The 24676-nt window shown below is 41.0% G+C and overlaps 2 protein-coding genes and 1 pseudogene across 2 annotated transcripts in view; 1 reads left to right on the top strand and 2 right to left on the bottom strand.

The window, feature by feature from the left end:
• Positions 1–9149, bottom strand: part of GNB4 (G protein subunit beta 4) — a 51777-nt gene extending 42628 nt beyond the window's left edge. Inside the window, exon 1 of the mRNA XM_003256498.2 lies at positions 8887–9149. The gene's annotated coding sequence lies outside the window, so the exon portion shown is untranslated. The remainder of the gene's footprint in view (positions 1–8886) is intronic.
• Positions 9150–18518: 9369 nt separating this feature from the next.
• Positions 18519–18711, bottom strand: LOC115837329 (annotated as a pseudogene).
• Positions 18712–21846: 3135 nt separating this feature from the next.
• Positions 21847–23218, top strand: LOC100590349 (bifunctional methylenetetrahydrofolate dehydrogenase/cyclohydrolase, mitochondrial-like). The gene is given in 3 exon segments (XM_012510632.2): positions 21847–22513; positions 22516–22828; positions 23149–23218. Coding segments are annotated over 3 exon segments (1050 nt in total).
• The last annotated feature ends 1458 nt before the right edge of the window (positions 23219–24676 follow it).

The following is a 24676-nucleotide window of genomic DNA, read 5'->3' on the forward strand; positions in this document are numbered from 1 at the left end:
GCACTTAGCCTGTCTTTCCTCACACGACCTACTCAAGCATTACATCTCTTGGATTTTTTATACAACCACATGGAGTTATCTCTGTGTTACCAAGTCACACAGTCCTATGTCACTTTTTTTTTTTTAAGAGATGGGGTCTTGTTCTGTCGCCCAGGTTAAAGCACAGTGGCACGGCCATCCTTCCTCACCACTGCAGCCTTGAACCCAGTGGCTCAAACGATCTCCGACCTCAGCCCACCAAGTTGCTGGAACTACAGGTATGCACCACCATGCCAAGCTAATTAAAAACAAATTTTTTTTTTAGAGATGGGGTCCTTACTGTGTTGCCTAGGCTTGTCTTGACATCCTGAGCTCAGGCTGTCTTCCCACCTCAGCCTCCTGAGTAGCTGGGATGAAAGGTGTGATCCACCACACCTGGCAGTTTTGTATCACTTTAAAGTCACATAACTTGCTTTTGTTTTACCAGAAACAACCCTTTAAATTTACCAGACTTAGTTATGTATTATTTTTGGTTACATACAAAAATTTTAAAACTCAATCCCACCATTAAAGGGTTAGAATATGACAACTGGGGATATCAGAATTTCATCCAACAAACGTTCATGAGTGCCTCACAAGCATTACCATCTAGCTTATTTGCTAACTCCGCTTCATAGGACAAAATGTAACTTGTGCAATTACCATAGTCATGGAAAGGTAGCTACAATTCCTTATGTTCATAGCTTCAATAAAAGTAAAATATCTTATGGCTAGGCACAGTGGCTCATGCCTGTAATACCAGCACTTTGAGAGGCTGAGGCAGTTGGATCATCTGAGGTCAGGAGTTCGAGACCAGCCTGGCCAACATGGTGAAACCCCATCTCTACTAAAAATACAAAAATTAGCCAGGTGTGGTGGTGCACGCCTGTAATGCCAGCTACTTGGGAGGCTGAGGCATGAGAATCTTTTGAGCCTGGGAGAAAGAGGTTGCAGTGAGCCGAGATCTCACCATTATACTCCAGCCTGGGTGACTGAGTGAGACGTCTCAAAAAAAAAAAAGGTAAAATGTCATAAAGTTACCAATAATAAGTAGAAATAGAATACAGCATCCAGTGTCTTTCACTATAGATTTCATTTTTCTTAACAAAGCCATAATGCCTACCTATAAGATAAAATTTTACAGGTTTTAGTTAACAAGCAAGTGTACTTACGGTGATACTGTTCTGAGATGAGCAGATATCCATCTCTGCTACCTCAGGATCACACTTCATTTACCAATTACTGTCTCAGGTTTAGATTAGCAGCTAATTAATAACTCAAGTTATTTGGGATTCCATCCCATCCCCAATTCTCTACCCCTACCACTAATGTTCTCAGAATCTATCATTCAAAGGGTCTTATCTCTACCATGCAGTCTGAATAGAATACTCATTTGTAGTTACATATAGTCACATTTAGTTTTGTTCTACTGCTGATTTTCCTATTGATGTTTTTATCCTACAACACTCACTATCACATACACCAAGACTGCTCTTCAACGCCTTAAAAGAACACACAATCCCCCCCGATTCTTCAGCATCCTCTCATAATCTGTCTAGTCAACATTTCTAAAACCTTTGCAAAGATATTTTGCATTAAAAGGTGAGTCAACACGTAAACATGAATGAAATTTACATACTAACGTATCTCTACCTTCTTTATGTCTTACAGCAAGGAGGAGTCTTTGTGGTTTTTTCATTTTTTTCCCCCCAAAGAGTTTCCCTGGTGATATATTCAATAATTAATGAACCAAATGAAATCTCTTGTTCATAAATTTTAATTCCCATAGTAAGGTTAATATAAACCGTGAAAACTAATATCTAAGTTTAAAATTTTTAAATACTAAGTTTTTTTTGTTTTTTAGACCACATGGCAAGGAGATCACATTTTTCACGGTGGTTTTTTTGTTGTTGTTTTTTTGTTTTTTTAACCTCTCAACAGCTTCCCTAGAGCCCATTTAATAAGTAATGCAGATAACTAAGATCCCTTGTTGAAAAATTTCAATTTCCTCAAGTAATTAACTGCCTACCATGTTCCATTTAAATACACAAAATTTCGCCGGCATGGTGGCATGCACCTATAGTCGAGCTACTTAAGAGGCTGAGATGGGAGGATTGCTTGAGCCTGGGAAGTCAAGGCTGCAGTGAGCCATGATCGTACCACTGCACTCCAGTCTGGGTGACAGAGAGAGACTCTGTCTCAACAAGTACATACATACATACATACATACATACATGCATACATACATACATAATTTAATTTGCAGAATTCTAGAATGTCTTAAATTATTTCCTTTTAAAAACTAGCCACCGTAAGCCTTTTTAACTATCCTAAACACAATGTATATAATTTACGTCACATGCCAATTAGACATAAAACCTCATTCAGCTTAAGCTGCCTTACTGGGTTTTTAGTTTCACGTTACCAAGTAGTTAATGACCAATTTTCATATTTTAAAAGATCTCTGGATAAAGGTGTTTAGTTGAAAAACTGAATATAAAAATCAGGAGAAAAAAACTGAGTCAAGCCATTGCTAAGTGTTGCCATTAAAAAAAAAATTTAAAAATCCTATGTAAGAGCCTAGCAATTATTAGCTCTTTGAGTATAGGGGCCATTGTCCTCATCTTGTCTCTCCCAAAGCAGGATTCTCTCTTTTTTCAGCTACAGAGAAATTGATAGAATCTGTTCCATAGAGAAAGTAGATTTCATCAATTTCTCCACAGCTGAAAATTCATGACAAGCTAAAAGTAAGAGAGTACAAACAGTAAGGCTTCTAAAAAGAGTACTTTATACATTTTTTTCCTTTCTTTTTTTAAGACAGGGTCTCCTCTGTCACCCAGGCTAGAGTGCAGTGGCATGATCATAGTTCAGTGCAACCTCTGCCTCCTGGGCTCGATCAATCTTCCTACCCTAGCCTTCTAAGTAGCTGGAACTACAAGCGTACACCACCACGCTTGGCTGATTTTTATATTTTTTTGTAGAGATGGGGTTTCACCATGTTGCCCAGGCTGGTCTTGAACTCCTGGGCTCAAGTGATCTGCCTGTCTCAGCCTCCCAAAGCACTGGGATTACAGGCGTGAGTCACTGCAACTGGCCAACACTTTTGAATAGGTAAGAATTAATGTTTAAGGATATTCATTAACCAACTGTATATATGACAAAAAATTAAAAATATAAATAGGAGAGTAGATATGATGCATTCATACAATGAAATATTATGCAGCTATTAAGAAGACAGTGTTAATGCTCTGACTTGCAAAGATACTAAGAATAATGATACTTTCTGAGCGAATTCTTTTTTAGAGGGTTCCTACCGCAAGTTAAGATAAGCATCTCGGTGGGAGTTTGTCCTTACCCAGTAAGGTATACTAAATTTCCTTTGTAATAACTATACAGTATACGAACAAACCCTGCTAAAGCCAAAAGTGGAGGAACAATTAAGCTGTTACTGCCATAAATATTAAATATATACACTAAGAGAAACTTTATATTATTTTAGCAAGTCAGTAGCATCTGAGTGTAGAAACATTTCATGTGATTTCTATTTCAAAAAAGATAAAATAACACACCTTTCAGCAATTCTGGAAGAAAAGGCTCTCTATAAACATACTGGAAAATGGAACTGAGGAACACACACTGTGAACTTACCAAGCATTTTTCTGTCCATAACTATTGCTCCAAAGGAAATTCTCCGGTCCCTGTACCATCCACAAGACCTTGGCACAAAGGTGGTAGTGAAGCATGATGATTTAGGGCACTGTCTCTGGTCCTCCACTGCTGGAGTTTGAACACTGGCTTCACCACTTGCGTACGTTAACCGACACATGGTAAAGTCAATAAAGGTTCACTGAAATTATTACTACGGTTGAGAGAGGTCTTTGAACTAAAGATGGAAAAATATTAAAATACTTCAAGGGACAGAAGTATATTTAAGCAGGAATTCTTTTAAGTGATCCAAACATTTTGGGTGTGCTCAATAGGTTATTTTTTCATCCTGCGCCACATATCTCTTCAAATCTGTGGCTCATTTTCTTTTCATTCTTTCTAATCTTATTATAATTATTCAAGAGGCTTAACTAAAATTAAAATTTTCAAATCTATTTTTTTAAGTTAATTATCCAGTTTGTGATCTAGGTTCTTGCATTTTAGTTTCTTCTTGACCTATTCTACTCACTTGCCGCTTATTATCACCACTCCACCAGAGGGCATACAAAAGAAAGGTGATAACGTGAAACACTCAAAGTTGATAACTTGTTAGTTTTCAGAGAAGCTTTAGCAGCATCACCAAACACCTTACATAGCACGAATGCTGTAAGATCCTCTGGAAACTGTCTTCTCCATTTGAAACGGCATTAGCTAAGATACAGCAAATATTAATTCATGCATTCATTCCTTCATTCAACAAATATCTGAGTCCCGACCACATGCCAAACATATTCCAGGCTCTAGAGATTCGGTAGTAAACAAAACAAAACTTCCCATTGCCACAGTGCTTTTTTCTGTATCTGTCTAGGAGATAAGTAATAAAGCACATCAATAACATAATTTTAAGTACACATAAGTCGTATGCAAGAAAAAAACTGCAAGAACTTCAAGAGGTTAGAGGGTGAGGAGGAAGGCTATTTTCAAATAAATTAAGTAAGGACTGAATGAAATGAGAGGATGAGCCACGTCTTCATTGGGAGAAAGCATTCCAGGCAGAACAGCAAGCAAAGGCCCAGGCAGAAACTAACCTGGACCTACAGCAGTGACGATGGCGAGGCTGGAAGAGAGTGAGCAGGGCAGAGAGCAGCAGATGAGACTAGAAGGGTGTGCCAGAGCCCAGTCACAGTCTCTTGATCATGGTAAAAAAAAAAAAAAAAAAAAAAAAAAAAAAAATCCTGATTTTTATTTCAGATGGGGTCTCACTCTATTGCCCAGGCACAAACGTGGCTCACTGCAGCTTTGACCTCCTGGACTCAAGCAACCTTCCCGCCTCAGACTCCCATGTAGCTGAGACCACAAACATGCACCACAATGCCTAGCTAAAACGTTTTTATCTAACAATAATGGGTTCTGATGACTGAGATATAACCTGCTTTGATTTACCTCTTTTAAAGTTCATGCTGGCTGGTGGGAGACAGAGTGTGTGGAAGCTGACAAACCAGTTGGGGGGCTCCTGCAGTCATCCAGGCCAGGGAAGAATACAGTCTGACACAAGGGTAGTGGTGGCAGTGTAGGTGATAGGAATGGTCAAATTAGCTATTTAAAAAAGATGGTCCAATCTGCAGTGATTTTGAAGGTAGGGCCCATAATACTTGCTGTTGAAGGAATAGATTTAGGATGAGTGAAATAGGGGAAGGAGGATAACTCTTAGAATTTTTAGCCTGAGCAACTGGTGGATGGTGGTACCATTTACTGAGATGGAGAAGAATGAGAAACTGTAGCCAATGAGGCAGGATGAAAATCAGAAAGAGCGGTGTCCCAGAATCCAAGGGGAAAAGACATTTTGATAAGGAAGGAGTTATCTGTTGCCTGTGTCAAATGTGGCTGAAGATCCAGTTTGGCAAGACTGACATCCCTGGTGACCTGGAGAAGAACTGTTTCATGGAGTAGGAGGCATAATGTCTCTCTGAAGCGGGTTCAGAAGAAGATGGCAGATAAGGAGTAGAGACAGCCTACATGGAGTCTTTCAAAGATTTTCTTTTTGAAGCAAAGCTGCATTGTTATTGAAGTTTTATTTTTAACTTTTCATTTCTCCCAGTGGTGGGATTACAGGTGTGAGCCACCGCGCCCGGCCTGTTTCACATTTTTATTTCTCTTCTTCCACATTGAAAACCCCAGTTCCCAAAATATCAATGAATTTACTCATTTGCTCAGTCCTATAATGCACACAAAATAGTTTCAGAATTGCTACACCTCTACCATACAAATAATAGCCCACTACACAGAGTTCAAGATTATTTTTTCAGTTCTTTAATCTTTAATCCTGTGCTCAAAACTTACTTGGGTTTTTTTTTTTCCTTCTGGGAGTTTACATTATTCACAGAAATACACGGTTTGTTGTTGCTGTTTGTATTGTTTTGGAGTCCCACTCTCCACATCTTGTTAACTTTATTTTTGAACATAAAAAAGACTAACAGTTTCCAAAACTCAAAACTATACAAAAAAGTATATTCAGAACAAGGCCATTCCTTCTGCTGTTCCCATTTACTCAGTTCCTACCCAGTGCCTGTAGGTAACTATCAGTTTCTGGTTATGGCTCCTGTATTTATTTTTTGTTCTGTCAAAAAACTACGCTTCCTCAAGGTGAGGTAGAGAAATGAGGCAGGGCCAGACGCCGTGGCTCACGCCTGTAATCCTAACACTTTGGGAGGCTGAGGTGGGAGGATCGCTTGAGCCCAAGAGTTCAAGACCAGCCTGGGCAACACAGTGAGATCTCGCTTCTATTTATAAAAATAAATAAAAAGAAATGAGGCAGTCACTGAAGCAGAACACTGGATCAAGAAATAATTTTATTTTAAAATGGTAGACTGTACAATAATGTAAATGATTCTGTAGTAACTGACAAATTGAAGGCGCAGGAGAGAATATGATAAATTGCAGAGGGAAATATCTATCAAAATACCCTCTAGTTTAATTTGAGGGATATCGAAGGGTTCTCATATCCCAAAATAGATTGCCATCCTGTTTGTAATCTTCCAAATTAGTTATAACTCTAACTCTAGAGAACCCACATTAAAATGGAGTTATTATTTTATCACGATAATTAAGCCATCACTACCTATTAATATCAATAGGATACACTGTGCCCTGGCAAAAGGGAGGGTTTGAACTTGGAACAAGGCATTTAACTAGGAGTAGAGTGGTGAGAAGAGAATGGCCGATGTGAGGAGCTGTATAAAAGCATGGGACAGACAATAATGATCATGCTGGAAAAACAAACATGTTTCTGGCATGTCTTGGATATTTTACACACATGCTAATGAGTAATTGAGGGTCACTCCTCATGCCCTCGTACTAAGTTAATATGGCTCAGGGGAAAGAACATGGACTTTGGAAACAGAGGGGTCTTGCTTCGATTCCCAGTTGAGTTACTTAACGCCTACATGACCACTGCCAAATTACTTAACACCTCACAATTTCCTTACCTGTGGAAGTAGATAATGGTGTTACTGTGAGATATAAGTAGAATAACTTACAGCACTGCCCAGCCCAGAAGAGATATTTTAATAAATAAGTCCATAACAGATGCAGATTAAAATAGTCAGCAAGGTAAAGAAACTGATGATAGAGCCAGCTGACTTCAATAACACGCCTAAGAGAAATCACACCCTCTCAGGCAGTATTTGGTAAGGGCAGAAAAATGTCCAACACTTAGTTCCAATTCTTAATTTTCAAATTGCCCCACAGTCTAATTTTTAAAGTGTAAAGGTATGTGCTGACATACTTCCATGCCAATTGTTTAAAAGAAACAATTCTACAGGTTAACAAAGGCCAATGACTCGAAATAACTTCCTAAACAACGTTTATGGGCCCATAAAGAGTTGAACCAACCTAAAATATCACAAGCTGTATTAATCAGTTTTATAAATGTATATACAGAGGGTTGACAACGTTCAATAAGATGATATTTCAAAAGTTTCTATTTCAGTTTCAAATTCATCTACAAACCAAAATGCAACATGGAAAATCTTAAAATGTTTTTAAGCCACATACTGAAACATACAGTAAATTTTCAGAGCCTAGGATCAGTAGTAAACCAAAAGCCCCACACTGAAGAGTATTAAAATGAACAATAGCAGAGACTCAAAGCACACAATTTTAAATGCACCTAATCAGCCCGTTTTCCTCTCCGACTAGAAATGACTTCCCTCCCAACTTAAATTAAGTAGCGTGTGTTCTATCTCTGTCCTAGAAGATGTACTTAATGGTCATAAACTCTGTTTGCAACACTGAGACGGACTGATAATAAAAGTTCTAATCAACAATTAAATTTTGAACGTTTTAAGAAACCTTCCCGCTAATCCACACGCCAAGCTACTTTGTTGGTGGCCAAGAGGGAGAAAGATGCATCCTCATCCTTTATGGAAAGAGAAAGGGAAGGAGTGGGAGAACAGGGAACACAAGGAGACGCAAAATAACAAAGTATTGCTTGTATAAACAAATGAAAGCCTGGTTTTAAACTTTTGAAAATTCAATGTTCCCTTAGCGAATAGCAATACATATCAAAGTATATAGCAATCATCTGTGTTCTGAAGCAGAAAAAGGTGGAGAGAAAAGGAAAACACTTTTTATTGTAGTGAACTCACAAGTATTCAAAATTCATTAATCCCCTCCCATCCCCAAACTCTGGACATTATATCATTTCCAAAATAAATCTGAAACAAAATCATTGGACTAATTTTGGACTCAGCGTAGAACTTTTATGAGTCTTCCCAGCGCTCTCCACCCAACAGCCCTCCTGGGCAGTCCCGAATACCCGCTATTTTGGGGGCACGCACGGGCTTGTGCTCTGAGTTCCTGGGAGGAGGCCTTGGGGAGTGACGAGAAACCCGGGGGAGTCTGGAGGACTTGGACCGCCGACCGTTCCTCGCTGCCCGGGGCGAGCGGTCTGGACCGCCCGGGAAGCGCCTGCGCCAGCAGTCGTGGGGCCGGTTCCCGCGCGGCAGCGGAGCGCCACAGAGGCGCGCCCTCCCCCTCCCTCCCGGGCAGCGTCCGCCGCCCTAGCCCTCAGTCCCGGAGCCAGGAGAGACCCGCCCCGCCCCGCGCCGTCACCCGGGCCCCGTTCCGCAGGGGTGGCTCGCGGCGCCCCACGTCCCTGCGAGAAGCCCGGGATCGCTTCGCGGGGCGCACCGACGAGCCGCCGCTCGCGAGCTCGCCGCCTACCTGGAGGGAGCTCGGGCCCGCGTCGACCGCGCGCTGCCGGGGTCCGCTGGGCGCTCAGCAGCCCCTGGAGCGCGAAGCCGGCGTGGAGAGCTCAGCACACCGCCGAGACCAGAGCCGCCGGCCACACCCAGTCCCGCACCTCCCAGGAGCCAACTCCCCGGCGCGCCGGAGCCGGGGCGGGGACGTGGCTGGAGGCGCGAGGCGCGAGGCTTGAGGCACGAGGCGCGCGGGCCCGGCGGGGACGTGCCGGGGGCGCGCAGACCCTCGGAACGCGCGCAGCCCGGGCGAGGGGAGAAGGGAGCGGGCGCCGCGCGCAGCTTCTGCTTCCTATTTTCTCTCTCGTTTCCTGCTAGAAGGAGAAGAAAAACATTCATTCCCGGGCAGTTTCGTTTTCTTGTTGGTGTGGCGGCGGGGCACGCTGCTAAGTAGCGCCCGTCTAAGTGGCGTGGCCAGTTTCCTTTCCGGCGCTGACAGACGCCAGTTTGCTTGTTAGCAGGATCGAAGGGCAGAGCTAGAAGACCCCAAAGGTCCCATTTAGGTTTCCCATTCTGGAATTCTAAATGTCAGAAAGTAAACGGAAGCCCAGAGTTGCACAACCTTGCGTTGCAGTCCCGGCTCTACCATCACTAGTTGTAGGACCGTGTACCGTCTCGGGCCTAAGTTTCGTCATCGCCAAAATAAAGATACTGATACCTGCCTCATAAAGGTGCTAAGCATATTAAATGAAGTGATGTTTGCACGAAGCCTGCCTCCAAATAAATGGCCAATACTTGGAAGTTATTGTTGCTATTGTCATTGATAAAACTGGAAGGCCTTCCAGATATCCCTGCCAAGTCGCTCTTCTCTGCATGAGTTAAACACCACATGCATCTCAATCGAGTTTTTTTTTTTTTTCACATTTATTTGGGTGTTTTATGTTTAAAATGTCATAAAATAAATGCATCTACCAATTTGCTTCCTCTGAAGTCAGTACCGCCTGGGAGCATTTTTCCTCTCCCCACCCCCATTTTTCTTCTGAGTTAATTCCAGTTTGACAGACTGTTGCTATAGCATTCCTTCTCTGACGTCAAACAATTTAAAGAAACAGCCCTGGGTAGCGAAAACTGCAGTGGAGTTCTTTGTGGAGTTTCTGTGCCGGAGAAAGGTTCGAACAATATCATCAGCTAACTTTAACACCCCCTCAGCCTTCCAATCCTCCTTCTCTAGCTGCTTCCCACTATCACCTGGAATAAATCTATTAGTCCCTTGAAAGAGGTGATGCCATGATAAGCACACCCTGTTTGTGACTGTGGGGAAAATGTAACCGTTCTGTATAAAAGCCAGGCCATGACAAAAATAGAAGCAGCTGTTTCTATTTTCTTTATCCACAGATAAAGAAACTGTGGATAATTTTTCCCCCAAAATTTTCATTTTTACTAATAGTAGGAGCATTTTTCCATTAAGAAGAAAGAAGAGAAATGCCAAATATTCTGCATATCAGAGTGTCAGAAGAGCTAGTTGGGACATGAGTGTTTTGCATCTGTAACTATGTTTTAATGATTAAATCTTGAGTTTTATCATTGTCATTTTTAGGAGGAAGCAAAGGGAAATTGTTAAAAGAGTGCCTATTATGGACCACGCTCTCTGCTTTCTTATAATGTACTTAATCCTCATAATTACCTTGAAGTGTGAATTTTATCCCCATTTTACAGATAAGCAAACTGATGCCCTGGTAAGATTAATTTATCGGAGTCACGAAGGTACTGGCAGAGCCTTGCATGACATCAGATTGGATCAATTCCAAAGCCCACATTTTTTCTTTTTCTTTTTTTTTTTTTTTTTTTGAGACGGAGTCACTGTGCAGTGGTGTGATGTCAGCTCACTGCAACCTCCACCTCCAGGATTCAAGCGATTCTCGTGTCTCAGCCTCCCAAGTCTGGGATTACAGGCACGAGCCACCATGCCCGGCTGATTTTTTGTATTTTTAGTAGAGATGGGGTTTCACCGTGTTGACCAGGCTGGTCTCAAATCTGCTGACCTCAGGTGATCCGCCCATTTCGGCCTCCCAAAGTGCTGGGATTACAGGTGTGAGCCACGGATCCCGGCCCCATATTCTTTCTTTAGATTCTTTTCTGCCTTGTTCCTGTGCACTAGCATTTACCAGATGTTATAAAGCTTTGAGACCTGGTGGTTGTTGGGTTAAGATTATTTGTTGAAAAACAAGTTGCTGGTATTTAGGAAAACACAGTGGGAAGCGATGAGATAGTCTATTCCAGAAAAGATTAGGGGAATATAAATGAACAGCTCCTAAACATAAAATACAAAACTGAAAAGATGTAACAAGAATTTGACTGTCTTTTGAAGAGTTTAAAAGAATGATAACGTCAACCTTCCTGAAAATTTCATGTAGACAAAGAAATTACTAGAAGAATAAAGTCCAAGTACAGAAAAAGGAAAGTTTAATTATTATCCAAACAAATCTACTTCCAAGAATATTGTATTCTGTTTTGCCATACTTGCTGCATATTTTTCTGAAAAAAAAAAAATTTACTTGTTAAAGGACAAGCCTATACTGAAAATCTGAAAGTGGAACTGATTAAAAGAATTTTATCATCAGGAATAATTTCATAAGGGCATAGTAATGCATCTAAGTGATCCAGCATTTCATAATTTTTCCAATGATAATGAAATCCACGAAGAATGAGAGAGACTGGGAAGGGAGGCAGAGAAAAAGGTGAAGGGGCATGCTATTAACATTTCTGATGCCTGCTGGTTTGTGTAGACAATTGTAGAGATGTATCCTACTTCTAAGGATTAAGCCCCATGATCTTTTGTTTGGGTGCCACTGGCTGATCATTAGATTTCTAACTCATTAGGCCCATGTTCTCAAATCCTACTCTATTAAGAGAGCGTGGTGGGGTCCCTACTAGAGAACCTTTGAAGACAAAATCCTTGTCCATTTCATCTTTGTGTCCGCCACAATGTTTAACAGAGCACCTTGCATTTGCTAGGTGCTCCACGAACAAATAAATGAGTGAATGCACTTGGCTGCTTGTTTTATGCAAATAACCTGCATACCTTACCCCATCCCACACGCTAGTTAGAATCATAGGAGGGGAGAAAGTGATCATTGTTTTTCTAGGAGTTTAGTTACAGTTTCTTTTGCAGGGTGTTTTGCTTCATATGATCAAGTTCAGAGAAGCTCTGCTCTTGGTCCTACATTGGATGAATCTGAATGCTGTACTCAGTGAGCTACCCTGTAATCCGTAGTGCCATAGGTTTGTCTATCCTGCTTTTAAGTTTTACCCTAGAAATGGTCTATTTTTTTTTTCTGAGCCTACCTTGCTCTCAGACGATGCCAAGCACACCGTGAAGAACAGAGCCATTAAAGTGTACAATATTTCAGTACCACCCTGTATGTGTTGTATGCATTCCAATTCTATTGTGTTTGAAATGAGGCCAAATTAAATACATACAACATCATAACTACAGTAACAGATTTTATTTCACCTACAAGTTATAAAATATTAAATGGAAATTATCTAACAGGATTTACAGCACAGTTCCCCAAGGACATGAGAAACAATTCTCTAGTAGATTCTGTAGGAAGTCAGTCTATGTGTGGTTTCAGACAGACATCCTTGATACAGAGTAGTCATGCCTAAAGCCTTCCTTCTTGCTCACACACAATGCATTTTCCATATCAAAGTACAGTTTGTACTTTGAGTCACCTTTGCTGTATTCCTCTGACACTCGTGATACAAATCAGTTATAGCTTTTGTATATTTCCACTCAGGTTCTCGTTAACCATGGGAATTTGGAATCTGTCATCCAAATGCATCCCAGTGACCTTAAGAGAGTGTCAATGATATCTGTCACAGGCATGGGAGAGGGAAGTAGAAGCATGCAGGCATATATCTGCTGCTCTATGTCCTGTCATTCAGGTCCCTGGAATCAGGGAATTCAGGGAAATCAGGGAATTCAGGTCCCCGGAAAGGGACATGGCAAAGTGAAAAAATAGTAAACTGCACATCAGAAGACTTGATTTAGAGCTTTGGCTCTGGTACTAAATATCTGTGTGATCTTAAGCAGATCTTACCCTGCCTGCATTGTCTTAATTATATAAAATGAAGGTGCTGAATTCTAATACAATTGACAAATAGACAAACATTGGTGCCATCTCTCAGACTATGTCCAGGGATGACTTCACTAATCAATCATGGACTCTTGCCCTCTAAGCTTCATTCCATCCCAAGAACTCTTCTGAACACCACGTTTTCAAAAGGAACTCTGATCTGTTTCTGTTAAGTGAGTAAAAACATAAGTTTAAAAATGAGATGACATATTAGTTATCTATTGCTCTATTCAAGTCACCAAACTTAGTGGATTAGGACAACAACAATTATTTAATTTGTTCATGAATTTCCAACGTGGGCAGGGCTTGGCAGACGTGTTTTCTGTTCCATGCAGCCTCAGATAGTTTGACTCTTGCTAAGATGGCACTCTCACATGGCTGGCAAGTTGGTGCTGGCTGCTAGCTGGAAGATCAGCCAGGTGTGTGGGCAGAAACTTCAGTTCCTTTTCACTTAGGCCTTTCCATGGGCTACTTGGAATTCCTCACATTAGAGTGGCTGGGTTCTAAGAGCAAGTGTTCCAAGAGAACAAGGAGGAAATGCATAGCGTTTTTCTGACTTAGCCTCAGCAATCACATAGTGTTGCTTCCACTACACTATCCTCACTTGGTCTAGGCAGTCACAAATTCATGTGATAGGGACATAGACCTTTTTTTTTTAGACAAGATCTCGCTCCGTCACTGAGGATGGAGTGCAGTGGCGCAATCTCAGCTCATTGCAACCTCAGGTGATTCTCGAGCCTCCTGAGTAGGTGGGATTATAGGCGTGTGCCACCACATACAGCTAATTTTTTTGTATTTTTGCAGAGACGGGGTTTCACCATGTTCCCCAGGCTGGATGGACTTATCTAGAGGATAAGTCCTCTTAGATAATGGCAAACATCATTGCAGCTAACTTCAGAAATATAATCTGCCACAAGCGCATTTGCTAACCCTGGATTAATAATCTATGAGAATCCAACAATCTAAGATTCTGTCTTTCCATTCCTTCCTCCCATAGAGCATTGATTTCATTTACACTAATATGTTCTGTTAGATATTTCAAACAATGGGAAACATCTTGTTTTCCTTACAAATTTGTTTTGGCTTTGCTTTGATTTTTAAAATGATACTGTAAAATTGACCTTTTTTCTTTTAGTGTACAGTTCTGTGATTTTGAACACATGTACAGATTCCTGTAATTATCATTATAATCAGAACAGTTCCATCACTCCCCCAATCTCCCTCATACTATCCGTTTACAGCCTTAATTATGGTCACCTCTCTTCCCTGCCATGACTCTTGGTAATCATTGATTTGTCCTCTGACCCTAGAGTTCTGTCTTTTTGAGATTATCATATAAATGGAACCATACAGTATGTGACCTTTCGAGACTGTCTTTTCTCACTTAGCATAACACTTTGGTTCTTATTGCTGCGCAGCACTCCATGGTATGGAAGTATCACAGTTGGTTTATCCATTTGGCAAATAGTTTCCTGATGGAAACAATTGCTTTGAACTGATGCCAAGCCACATAGACCAGACTTCAGACTCTATTTAGGAGGTAAGAAAAGATGAAAAGGAGCCCTGTGGACCAACTGTTACTCTAAACATGTTTATTTATTGGTAGAAATGCCAATCTCAGTATCATAAACAAACAAACAAAAAATTAAAGAACCTGCTCTTTAGAACAAAACTCTAAGATCAAGAGAATGATTTTGAATGCCCCTTCTTAACCGAAGGAATATTTAAGAGAAAAAGGATTCATGAATTCGGACTTCCTTAGCCATTTTCTCTAAATGGACCAGGATATCCAAATCATGTTTTCAAAAGCCCATTTAAATTCTAAGAAAGTCAAGTGAAATTGTTAATGACAGCAAATTCAGTTCAGGTAGAGTGTGTGATGTATTAAAGCTACATTCCACATGGTTTTCCCGTTTGTATAATTATGCTCATTTTATAGTGCCTAGAATGTAATACAGTACTTTGTATGATTCAGAGGTTTATAATTGGATGACTATTTTATGCCAAACTCTCTCTCCTGGGGTCTCATTCATTTCTTATCACATTCTAGCCACAGTCTTAGCACAGCACATGCACCCACCAATTTTCTTCAATTAATGAGGGAGCAAATGAATGCAGAACTCTTAAGAGAGTCTCTGGGAGCTCCATTCATTCATTCTTCTGTAAGTAGTTAATGTGCTCTCAGGTAAAAAGGTATCTTCATATCTATTTAAGAACAAACAGAATCAGGCTAACAAAATGCTTGGTTCAACATTAATGCTTCTAGGAGTGAAATCTTTTCCTGGCAGGTGAGATAGTCAATGTGGGGTGGAAGTAGGGCATGAGTTCTAAGACTTGGGACAGTTTTTACAATTTTCCTTCACTTCAAGGTAGTAACATTTGAGCACTGAGCTACCTTTACAGCTTCATGTTTCCTTGTGCTGTCATTTTAGTTCTTTTTTTTTTTTTTTTTTTTGAAGACAGAGTCTTGCTTTGTCACCCAGGCTGGAGTGCAGTGGCGCGATCTCGGCTCACTGCAACCTCCACCTCCCAGGTTCAAGCAATTCTCCTGCCTCAGCCTCCTGAGTAGCTGGAATTACAGGTGCCCGCCGCCATGCTCAGCTGATTTTTGTATTTTTAGTAGAGACGGGGTTTTACCATATTGACCAGGCTGGTCTTGAACTCCTGACCTCGTGATCCACCAGCCTCGGCCTCCCAAAGTGCTGGGATTACAGGTGTGAGCCACCGTGCCCAGCCCATTTTAGTTCTTAATGTGATGTGGGGAGGGGCAGGGGAGTTGCTCTACCACTTCACCATCCAAATGACAGCAGCAAATAAGGGCTTCTGGAGCAATTCACTCTCCTCAGGGACCAGGAGTGAGAGAAACCAGCTTCTGCTCTCATAGTGTGATAAAGTCCCCTTTTTTTAAGTGTTCTTTGGGAAAACGCAGCCCTTTGAATTTGAGCCACGCTCTTGGCAGGGTAATGATGATTTAAACAAGAACTGCTTTTCTCTTCTTTAAAATGTCTTTGGCAAAAGCAAAAACAAAAAACTATTATTAACTATTAGGGCTAAATATCTATTCGTCCTTCTGTATCCTTGGCATATTGGTTCCAGGACCCCCGCGGATACCAAAAATCTGAGGATGCTCATGTACCTGATATAAAATGGCATGGCATTTGCATATCCTACACATACCCTCCTGTATACTTTAAATCATCTTTAAATTACTTATAATACCTGTGACACAATAGAAATGCTATGTAAATAGTTGCTAGGCTGTGTTTGTAAATGTTTATATCCTTTTTATTGTTCTATTATTATTCTTAAATTTTTTCAAATATTTTTGTCCCGAGGTTGATTGAATCTAAGGATGCAGAAGATATAGAAGGCTAACTATATCTGAAAATAGATATCAAAACTCATCTAGGAACAGTGCAGAATTGAGAATTTTTTAACAGAAACAATCTGCTTTTAAACAAATTTCCTACTTTAGTATTTCCCCTTTGATATCTTTTACATTTAACATACATTTATGGAGCATTTAGGAGACAGCACTTCACATTAATTAACCTCATTTACTACCTGCAACATATTTGTAAGGGAATATTATTATTCCCGTCGTGCAAAGGGGAGATTTAGGCTCAGAGAATTGAGCATCTTGCTCAAGGTCTTGAGGCAGTGCCAGGGGTAGGCGTGGGGAGGTCAGGTCCTCCTTACTCTTCCCAACCCCCCATCTTCAAGTCCTCCAAGCTACCACAGTAGCTAGACAACCTAAGAAAAGAGTGTGCTCGCTGTGCAAATGAAACTCCGGAACGCTTCAGCAACACTGCAGCCCCTGCGACTCTCCTATATTCAATCAAACAGCTGGTAAATGGTGGCACTGACATATGGAGCCAGAACTTTCTGACCTGATGCTTGAGTGTGTTCCTATTCCTGCTCTTAGAAGCCTACCTTCCGGCTGGGCGCAGTGGCTCATGCCTGTAATCCCAGCACTTTGGGAGGCCGAGGCGGGCAGATTACCTGAGGTCGGGAGTTTGAGATCAGCCTGGGCAACACAGTGAAACCCCGTCTGCACTAAAAATACAAAATAAGCCGGGCGTGGTGACACATGCGTGTAATCCCAGCTACTTGGGAGGCTGAGGCAGGAGAATCGCTTGAACCTGGGAGGCGGAGGATGCGGTGAGCCGAGATCGCGCCATTGCACTCCACCCTGGGCAACAAGAGTAAATCTCCATCTCACCAAAAAAAAAGAAAAAAAAAAAAGCAAGAAAAAAAAAAAGAAGCCTACCTTCCAACAGCTCCACAACTGCTTTCGTTTAGGTTTCATTACGAATATTGTGTTTCCTGCTAAATAAATCAGAGCAGAGTCTCCAGTAAATGAATGCCTCAGAAGTTTCTCTATCTCACCAGTTGGATCTCATAAACCAAAATCAGGTAGGTGAATTTAACCGTTCCATCCTCACCCAATTTGCCCCAACATTTAACCTAAATCCCAGAGACTTCACCAATTCATTCAATCTGGAAACATCAATTGCTCAGCTAATCTTTTCCCATTATCACGATTAGCTACTTATTGTTCTTCCTGTTTTGCTTCAACTGAAATAAACTTGAGTTCTTATCCTTTGTGTCAGATGGATTTCCAAGCTTAAAAGCTTTGAATCAGAATGACATTAATCCTGCTTTTCCTGCACTGTGGCATTATTGCTTGTTACAGATATTTGCACTGCTCCATCTTACTTTCTGAGAGTTTCGTGGATGTTCTCATTGCAAATAAGTCTGTGTTAGGGAGTTTGTATTTTCTCAAGAAACCAGAAACCTCATTGTTAAAAATCTCACTTTTGCAAATAAAATTCTAGTCCACTTGTCAATTTTTATAAAATCTTATTTATAATCAAAATCAGATTTCAACTAACATTTACATTATTAGCATTGCATGAAAGTAAGTGTATTTTCTGTAGAGACTGACCCTAGGGCAGTTGCACAGATCTCTGCAAGAAGGTTCCTCTTTGGTGACAATGAGTCAGATATGTATTGACTCAGAAATGAATTTAAGAAGAAAAAAAATTTTGTCATCTTATGAATAAGTGTTTCATCTTAGTTTAGTTGATAAGGCAGCAGCTCTAAAAATAAAACTTACTGTAGATTTGCTCTTTTTTCTTTTATTTTAGAAACCAAACTCTTACTCTTAACTTTGCCTTTTTGCATACCTAAATAATTCCTTTTTTTTTTTTTTTTAAGATAGAGTCTCACTATGTTGCCCACACTGGACTCAAATTCCTGGACTCAAGTGATCCTCCTGCCTCAGCCTCCCAAGTAGGTGGGACTACAGGCATGGCCACCAAGCTCTTCTATAGTAATATATAATTTTTTATCTTTTATTTTTTATTTTTACAAAAGTTTATTCTTAAATGTACAACAGGCTCCAAGACAACACTTCATTCCAGCTATAGGTGGCAAAAGATGTTATGCAGGGAATACAGATGTTTAAATACGAATGAAATCAATGGTCACCATCGACTCAGGCACAAGGAACAGCTTACTTTTTGCCAGATTTCTTAATTCCACCTGTGTCCAGGGGCCCCTTCCTTCTGGCCTTCACTTTCAGCTCCTCGAGTTCCCTTCTGCTCCTCTTTTTGTTTCTGCTTGAAAGCCTTATCTTCCTCGTCCATCTCCTTGGCCTGCGTCTTGGGCTGTTTCAGGGGCTTCTTGCCACCTTAGCGGCTGGACATGGCAACTGCCGCCCCTTCCCCAGACCCTGCCACTGGAAATCCTAATATATAATTTTTAAAAATGATTTTACTTTGGGAGGCAGAGGCGGGCGGATCACGAGGTCAGGAGATCGAGACCATCCCGGCTAACACAGTGAAACCCCGTCTCTACTAAAAATACAAAAAATTAGCCGGGCATGGTGGCAGGCACTTGTAGTCCCAGCTACTCGGGAGGCTGAGGCAAGAGAATGGTGTGAACCCGGGAGGCAGAGCTTGCAGTGAGCCGAGATTGTGCCACTGCACTCCAGCCTGGGCAACAGAGCAAGACTGGGTCACAAAAAAAAAAAAAAAAAAAAAAGAGATTTTAGGCATTAGTATTTGGAATGAATTCCTAGGTTGGAGAGATGGTGAGCTAATTGTTTGGGTCTACATATGAGCTGAAATATAAATTTCAAGGAAGTTTAAATGTCCATGAAATCAGACCTAGCTTTTCAAAATTTTCACATTGACAATGATTGTCTAATAAATCTATCGTTCTACACTAACTAAAAACAGATTTTTTTTGCCACTTCAACCTTGAACTACTATGACATTTTGTGTATTTCAATGACATTTATTAAATTCTACCTTTCACTGAAGTTTTCTTTGTGTGTAAAAAGTTACTGTGTAATGAGAATCCTAAACATCGAACACAAGGCTGATGCATCTGTGTATCCTTCATGGCACCAAATAGAGCTTTCTTCTTTTCCCTGCCCTAATCCATCCGATATACTATTGTTGAATTCATTTTCCTAAAATTTAGCCCTGATTAAGTCATTTGTTGGCTAAGCACTTACAACAGTTTCTAGTTGTTTACTGAGTTATATGTTCCTGCTCACCTGGCATAGCCTTCTATAATCTGGCCCCAACCTGTCGTTTCTAGCTTTATCTCTATGGTATTTTCCACTGAAACTTGGCTCTTTCTAATTCTGAGAAGAGGTGCTGGGATTTTCCTTTGTGTGTGTCTGTGTGTGTGTGCTATTCTCATGAACTGCAGTGTCTCATACAGAGACCAATCTCAAATCAAGTTCACAAAGCCATGTGTGGTTTGCCCACGGAACACATCCCTTCTTGTTTCTGATCTTTGCAGTACTTGGTCTAAACTACTGTTGTATACTTAAGTCACTATAACCCACTTTAGCTTGAATTACAATAGTCTGTGTGCTTGTCTTATCTCCCAGATTTGACAATAAGCATGGCATACTTGAAAGAACATGAGCTATGAGGTTAGAAAAACTTAAGTTCATATCTTGCCTCTGTCACTTATGAGCTGTGTGACTTCAGAGAAGTAGCATACTTTTCTGAACTTCTTTTTTTAAATCTATTAAAAATAATTGGTTAGCCGGGCATGGTGGCTTACACCTGTAATCCTAGCACTTTGGGAGGCTGAGGCAGGCAAATCACTTGAGGTCAGAAGTTGGAGACCAGCCTGGCCAACATGGTGAAACCCTGTCTCTATTAAAAATACAAAATTAGCTGGGTGTGGTGACGCACCCCTGTAATCCCAGCTACTCGGGAGGCTGAGACAGGAGAATCACTTGAACCCAGGAGGCAGAGGTTGCAGTGAGCCAAGATCACACCATTGCATTCCAGCCTGGGTAACAAAGTGAAACTCTGTCTCAAAAGAAAAAATTATTGGTTCACTTTCCTCTTCTCTCATATTTGGAGTTATCATCAAATCATTTTAAGTAAAAAGATTCTTACCACCCAACCCAACCTCATTTGTGAATAGCAAAAAGCAACAAAGACAGAAGGGAGTAAACAAGAGCTAATGAAGGAAAAAAAGAAAGATTGAACTGAAAGTCTAGGCAGGTTTAAGGAAAAGTGATCAGTATATGTCAGAGGTGTTTAGCTGAGAAAAGAAAGTGGAAGAACAGTATTGTTTGTTTAGGGTTCAATTACTGGAAGGAGTTGTATCAATGGTCTGTACATTCACTGGGTCAGCAATATCCGTAGTCACTTGAAACAAAGCTCCTGGGAATCACAATAAGTCAACACACTTCTCTCTGAGTCTGCCCTTCCCCTACTATGTCTTTTAGAAATAAGACATTGAAAAGAAAAAGGACCATCCAGCATATGTTGGGAAATTTACTATCTTGTCTCCCCAAACAGAAGGTGTTTCTCATACTGTTCAAGAACAACTTTCTGAAATAAATTTGCCATTGTTTCCACAAGAGAGGGAAATAACTAATGTATATATTAATAATAGTAAAGATAACTCTAGACCTTTGTATTTGTATTTATTATGAGCCAGGCACTCTGCCAAGTGCTTGTGTAATCTTCACAGTAGCCCTGTATGGAAGACTTTACTTTATTCACCCCACAGATGAAGAAACTGAAGAGGTTAAAAGATCTTGCCCAAGAGCACTAAGGTTTGTATCCACGTGTTGGATCCTAAAACTTATGATGTTTTTACTCCATCATATTCCCTCTTAGCAAGATAGTATGCTATTATAAACTAGTGAGGAGCTGCAGCTGACTATCCAGACCAAGAAAATGCAGATTTCCATAAGCAAAACTGCTGGACAATCAGGCAGCCCTTCCTGGGCAAATGCGAGTTCCCTTCATGGTCTCTTTCAGCTCTTCATAGAGTCTCTTAAATTATTGTTACCTCAAACTGTTGTCTTTCCTAATAGTCAAATAACCCTGCTACTCAGAGTACTCCACAAAGCTTGTCAGAAAGGCAGACTCAAAGCCCCTGGCCAATACTGTATTATATACTTAATATTTGCTAAAGGAATAGATCTTAAATATTCTCACTAAAAAGAAGGGGATGGGTAGCTATGACAAACAATCAATGTGTTAACTTGATTGTGGTAACCATTTCATAATGTATATGTATATCAAATACATTGTATACCTTTGTAAACCAAAAATAAAATTCTAAGCCCCCCAACCAACTCCATGGACCCCTCCTCTCGGCCAAAGGCATTCCAAAGTTATTCTGGGGCTGGGTGCAGTGGCTCACATCTATAATCCCAAAGTTTTAGGAGGCTGAGGTGGGAAGATCACTTGAGGCCAGGGGATCAAGACCTGCCTAGGCAACATAGAGAGACTCCATCTCTACTAAAAATTAAAAATATTAAACAAGTCCCGGCGGGGTCACCGGCGCGGGCTATGGCTGCGACTTCCCTCATGTCCACGTTGGCTGCCCGGCTGCTGCAGCCCGTGCACAGCTGCTCCCTCCGCCCTCGCCCCTTCCACCTCGCGGCAGTTCAAGATGAAGCTGTTGTAATTTCTGGAAGGAAACTGGCCCAGCAGATCAAGCAGGAAGTGCAGCAGGAGGTAGAAGAGTGGGTGGCCTCAGGCGACAAACGGCCACACCTGAGCGTGATCCTCGTTGGCGAGAATTCTGCAAGTCACTCCTACGTCCTCAACAAAACCAGGGCAGCTGCAGATGTGGGAATCAACAGTGAGACAATTGTGAAACCAGCTTCAATTTCAGAGGAAGAATTGTTGAATTTAATCAGTAAACTGAATAATGATGATAATGTAGATGGCCTCCTTGTTCAGCTGCCTCTTCCAGAGCATATTGATGAGAGAAGGATCTGCAATGCTGTTTCTCCAGACAAGGATGCTGATGGCTTTCATGTAATTAATGTAGGGCGAATGTGTTTGGACCAGTATTCCACCTTACCAGCTACCCCATGGGGTGTGTGGGAAATAATTAAGCGAACTGACATTCCAACCCTAGGGAAGAATGTGGTTGTGGCTGGAAGGTCAAAAAATGTTGAAATGCCCATTGCAATGTTACTGTACACAGATGGAGCGCATGAACGTCCCGGAGTGATGCCACTGTTACAATATCTCATCTGTATACTCCCACAGAGCAGTTGAAGAAACATACAATTCTTGCAGATATTGTAATATCTGCTGCAGGTATTCCAAATCTGATTACAGCAAATATGATCAAGGAAGAAGCAGCAGTCATTGATGTGGGAATAAATGGAGTTCATGATCCTGTAACTGCCAAACCCAAGTTGGTTGGAGATACGGATTTTGAAGGAGTCAGACAAAAAGCTGGTTATATCACTCCAGTTCCTGGAGGTGTTGGCCCCATGACAGTGGCAATGCTAATGAAGAATACCATTGTGGCCGGGCACGGTGGCTCACACCTGTAATCCCAGCACTTTGGGAGGCTGAGGTGGGCAGATCACGAGGTCAGGAAATGGAGACCATCCTGGCTAACAGGTGAAACCCCCGTCTCTACTAAAAATACAAAAAAAAAAAAAAAAAAATCAGCCGGGAGTGGTGGCAGGTGCCTGTAGTCCCAGCTACTCAGGAGGCTGAGGCAGGAGAATGACATGAACCCAGGAGGCAGAGCTTGCAGTGAGCCGAGATCGTGCCACTCCAACCTGGGAGAGAGAGCGAGACTCCATCTCAAAAAAAAAAAAAAAAAAGAATACCATCATTGCTGCAAAAAATGGGGCTGAGGCTTAAACAGCGAGAAGTGCTGGAGTCTAAAGAGCTTGGGGTAGCCACTAATTAACTATTGTGTCTTCTATGTCATGAACAACACTCCAGGCCAGCTCAAGAAGCAAAGCAGGCCAATAGAAATGCAATATTTTTAATTTATTCTACTGAAATGGTTTAAAATGATGCCTTGTATTTATTGAAAGCTTAAATGGGTGGGTGTTTGTGCACATACCTCTGCAGTACCTCACCAGGGAGCATTCCAGTATCATGCAGGGTCCTGTGATCTAGCCAGGAGCAGCCATTAACCTATTGATTAACATGGGAGACATTACTGTATGGAGAATGGACACTTCACTTTGTCAAGCACCTCGGTTACACATTTGCCTTTTCTAGGACTGCATTTCCCAAGCACTATTCCGTTGACGATTGATACTCATTTTAGGTACCAAACCTTTTGAGTTCAACTGATCAAACGAAAGGAAAAGTGTTGCTAGAGAAGATTATGGAAAAGGTGAAAAAGAAAAAATAGTAGTAATTGAGCAGAAAAAAAATTACTCTAATTTATATACGTATTGATTGGTAACCAGATTTATCTAAGTAGAACTGAATTGGCTAGGAAAAAAGAAAAATTACATGTTAATCATTTTCCTAAGCTGTCTTTTTGAGGCTTAGTCAGTCATTGGGAAAATGTTGAGGATTATTCCTTGCTATTAGTACTCATTTAGGTATGTTACCCTCCAGTAAGTTCTCCCCATTTTAGTTTTCTAGGATTGAAAGGCTTCTTTTATACATTATTTGTGTGTATTGTCATATTTGGCTTTTGCTATATACTTTAACTTCATTGTTAAATGTTTGTATTGTATGGTTTCTTTGGTGTATCTTAAAACCTATTTTTGAAAAACAAACTTGGCTTGATAATCATTTGGGCAGCTTGGGTAAGTATGCAACTTACTTTTCCACCAAAGAACTGTCAGCAGCTGTCTGCTTTTCTGTGATGTACCCTGTTGACTTTTCCAGAAATTTTTTAAGAGTTTGAGTTAATATTGAATTTAATCAGACTTTCTGATTAGAGGTCTTTTTTTTTCTTTTTTAATAAAACACATCTGTCTGGTGTGGTATGAATTTCTGAAATTCTGTCTTCCTATGACTCCTAGTTGCAACCTGAGTTTTTTTCTCATTTAATCAATGTAGATCTTCCTATATTCAGTAACACTTACTTCTGTAGCCTTAAATAGATAATTTTTTTCTTCTTCTTTTTTTTTTTTTTTTGTAGAGATGGGGGTCTTGCTATGTTGCCTGGGCTGGTATTGAACTCCTGGCCTCAAGCAATCAATCCTCTTGCCTCAGCCTCCCAGAGGGCTGGGATTACGGGCATGGGCCACCCACGCCCAAACAGAGGTTTAAAGAGCATTGGAGAAACCAGCCTCATCCTCCAGTCTTTTTTTTTTTTTTTTTGAGACTGAGTCTCGCTCTGCTGCCCAGGCTGGAGTGCAGTGGCGTGATCTCAGGTCACTGCAACCTCTGCCTCTTG

Source organism: Nomascus leucogenys, chromosome 11 (genome assembly GCF_006542625.1).
Source record: "Nomascus leucogenys isolate Asia chromosome 11, Asia_NLE_v1, whole genome shotgun sequence".
Lineage (NCBI taxonomy): Eukaryota > Metazoa > Chordata > Mammalia > Primates > Hylobatidae > Nomascus > Nomascus leucogenys.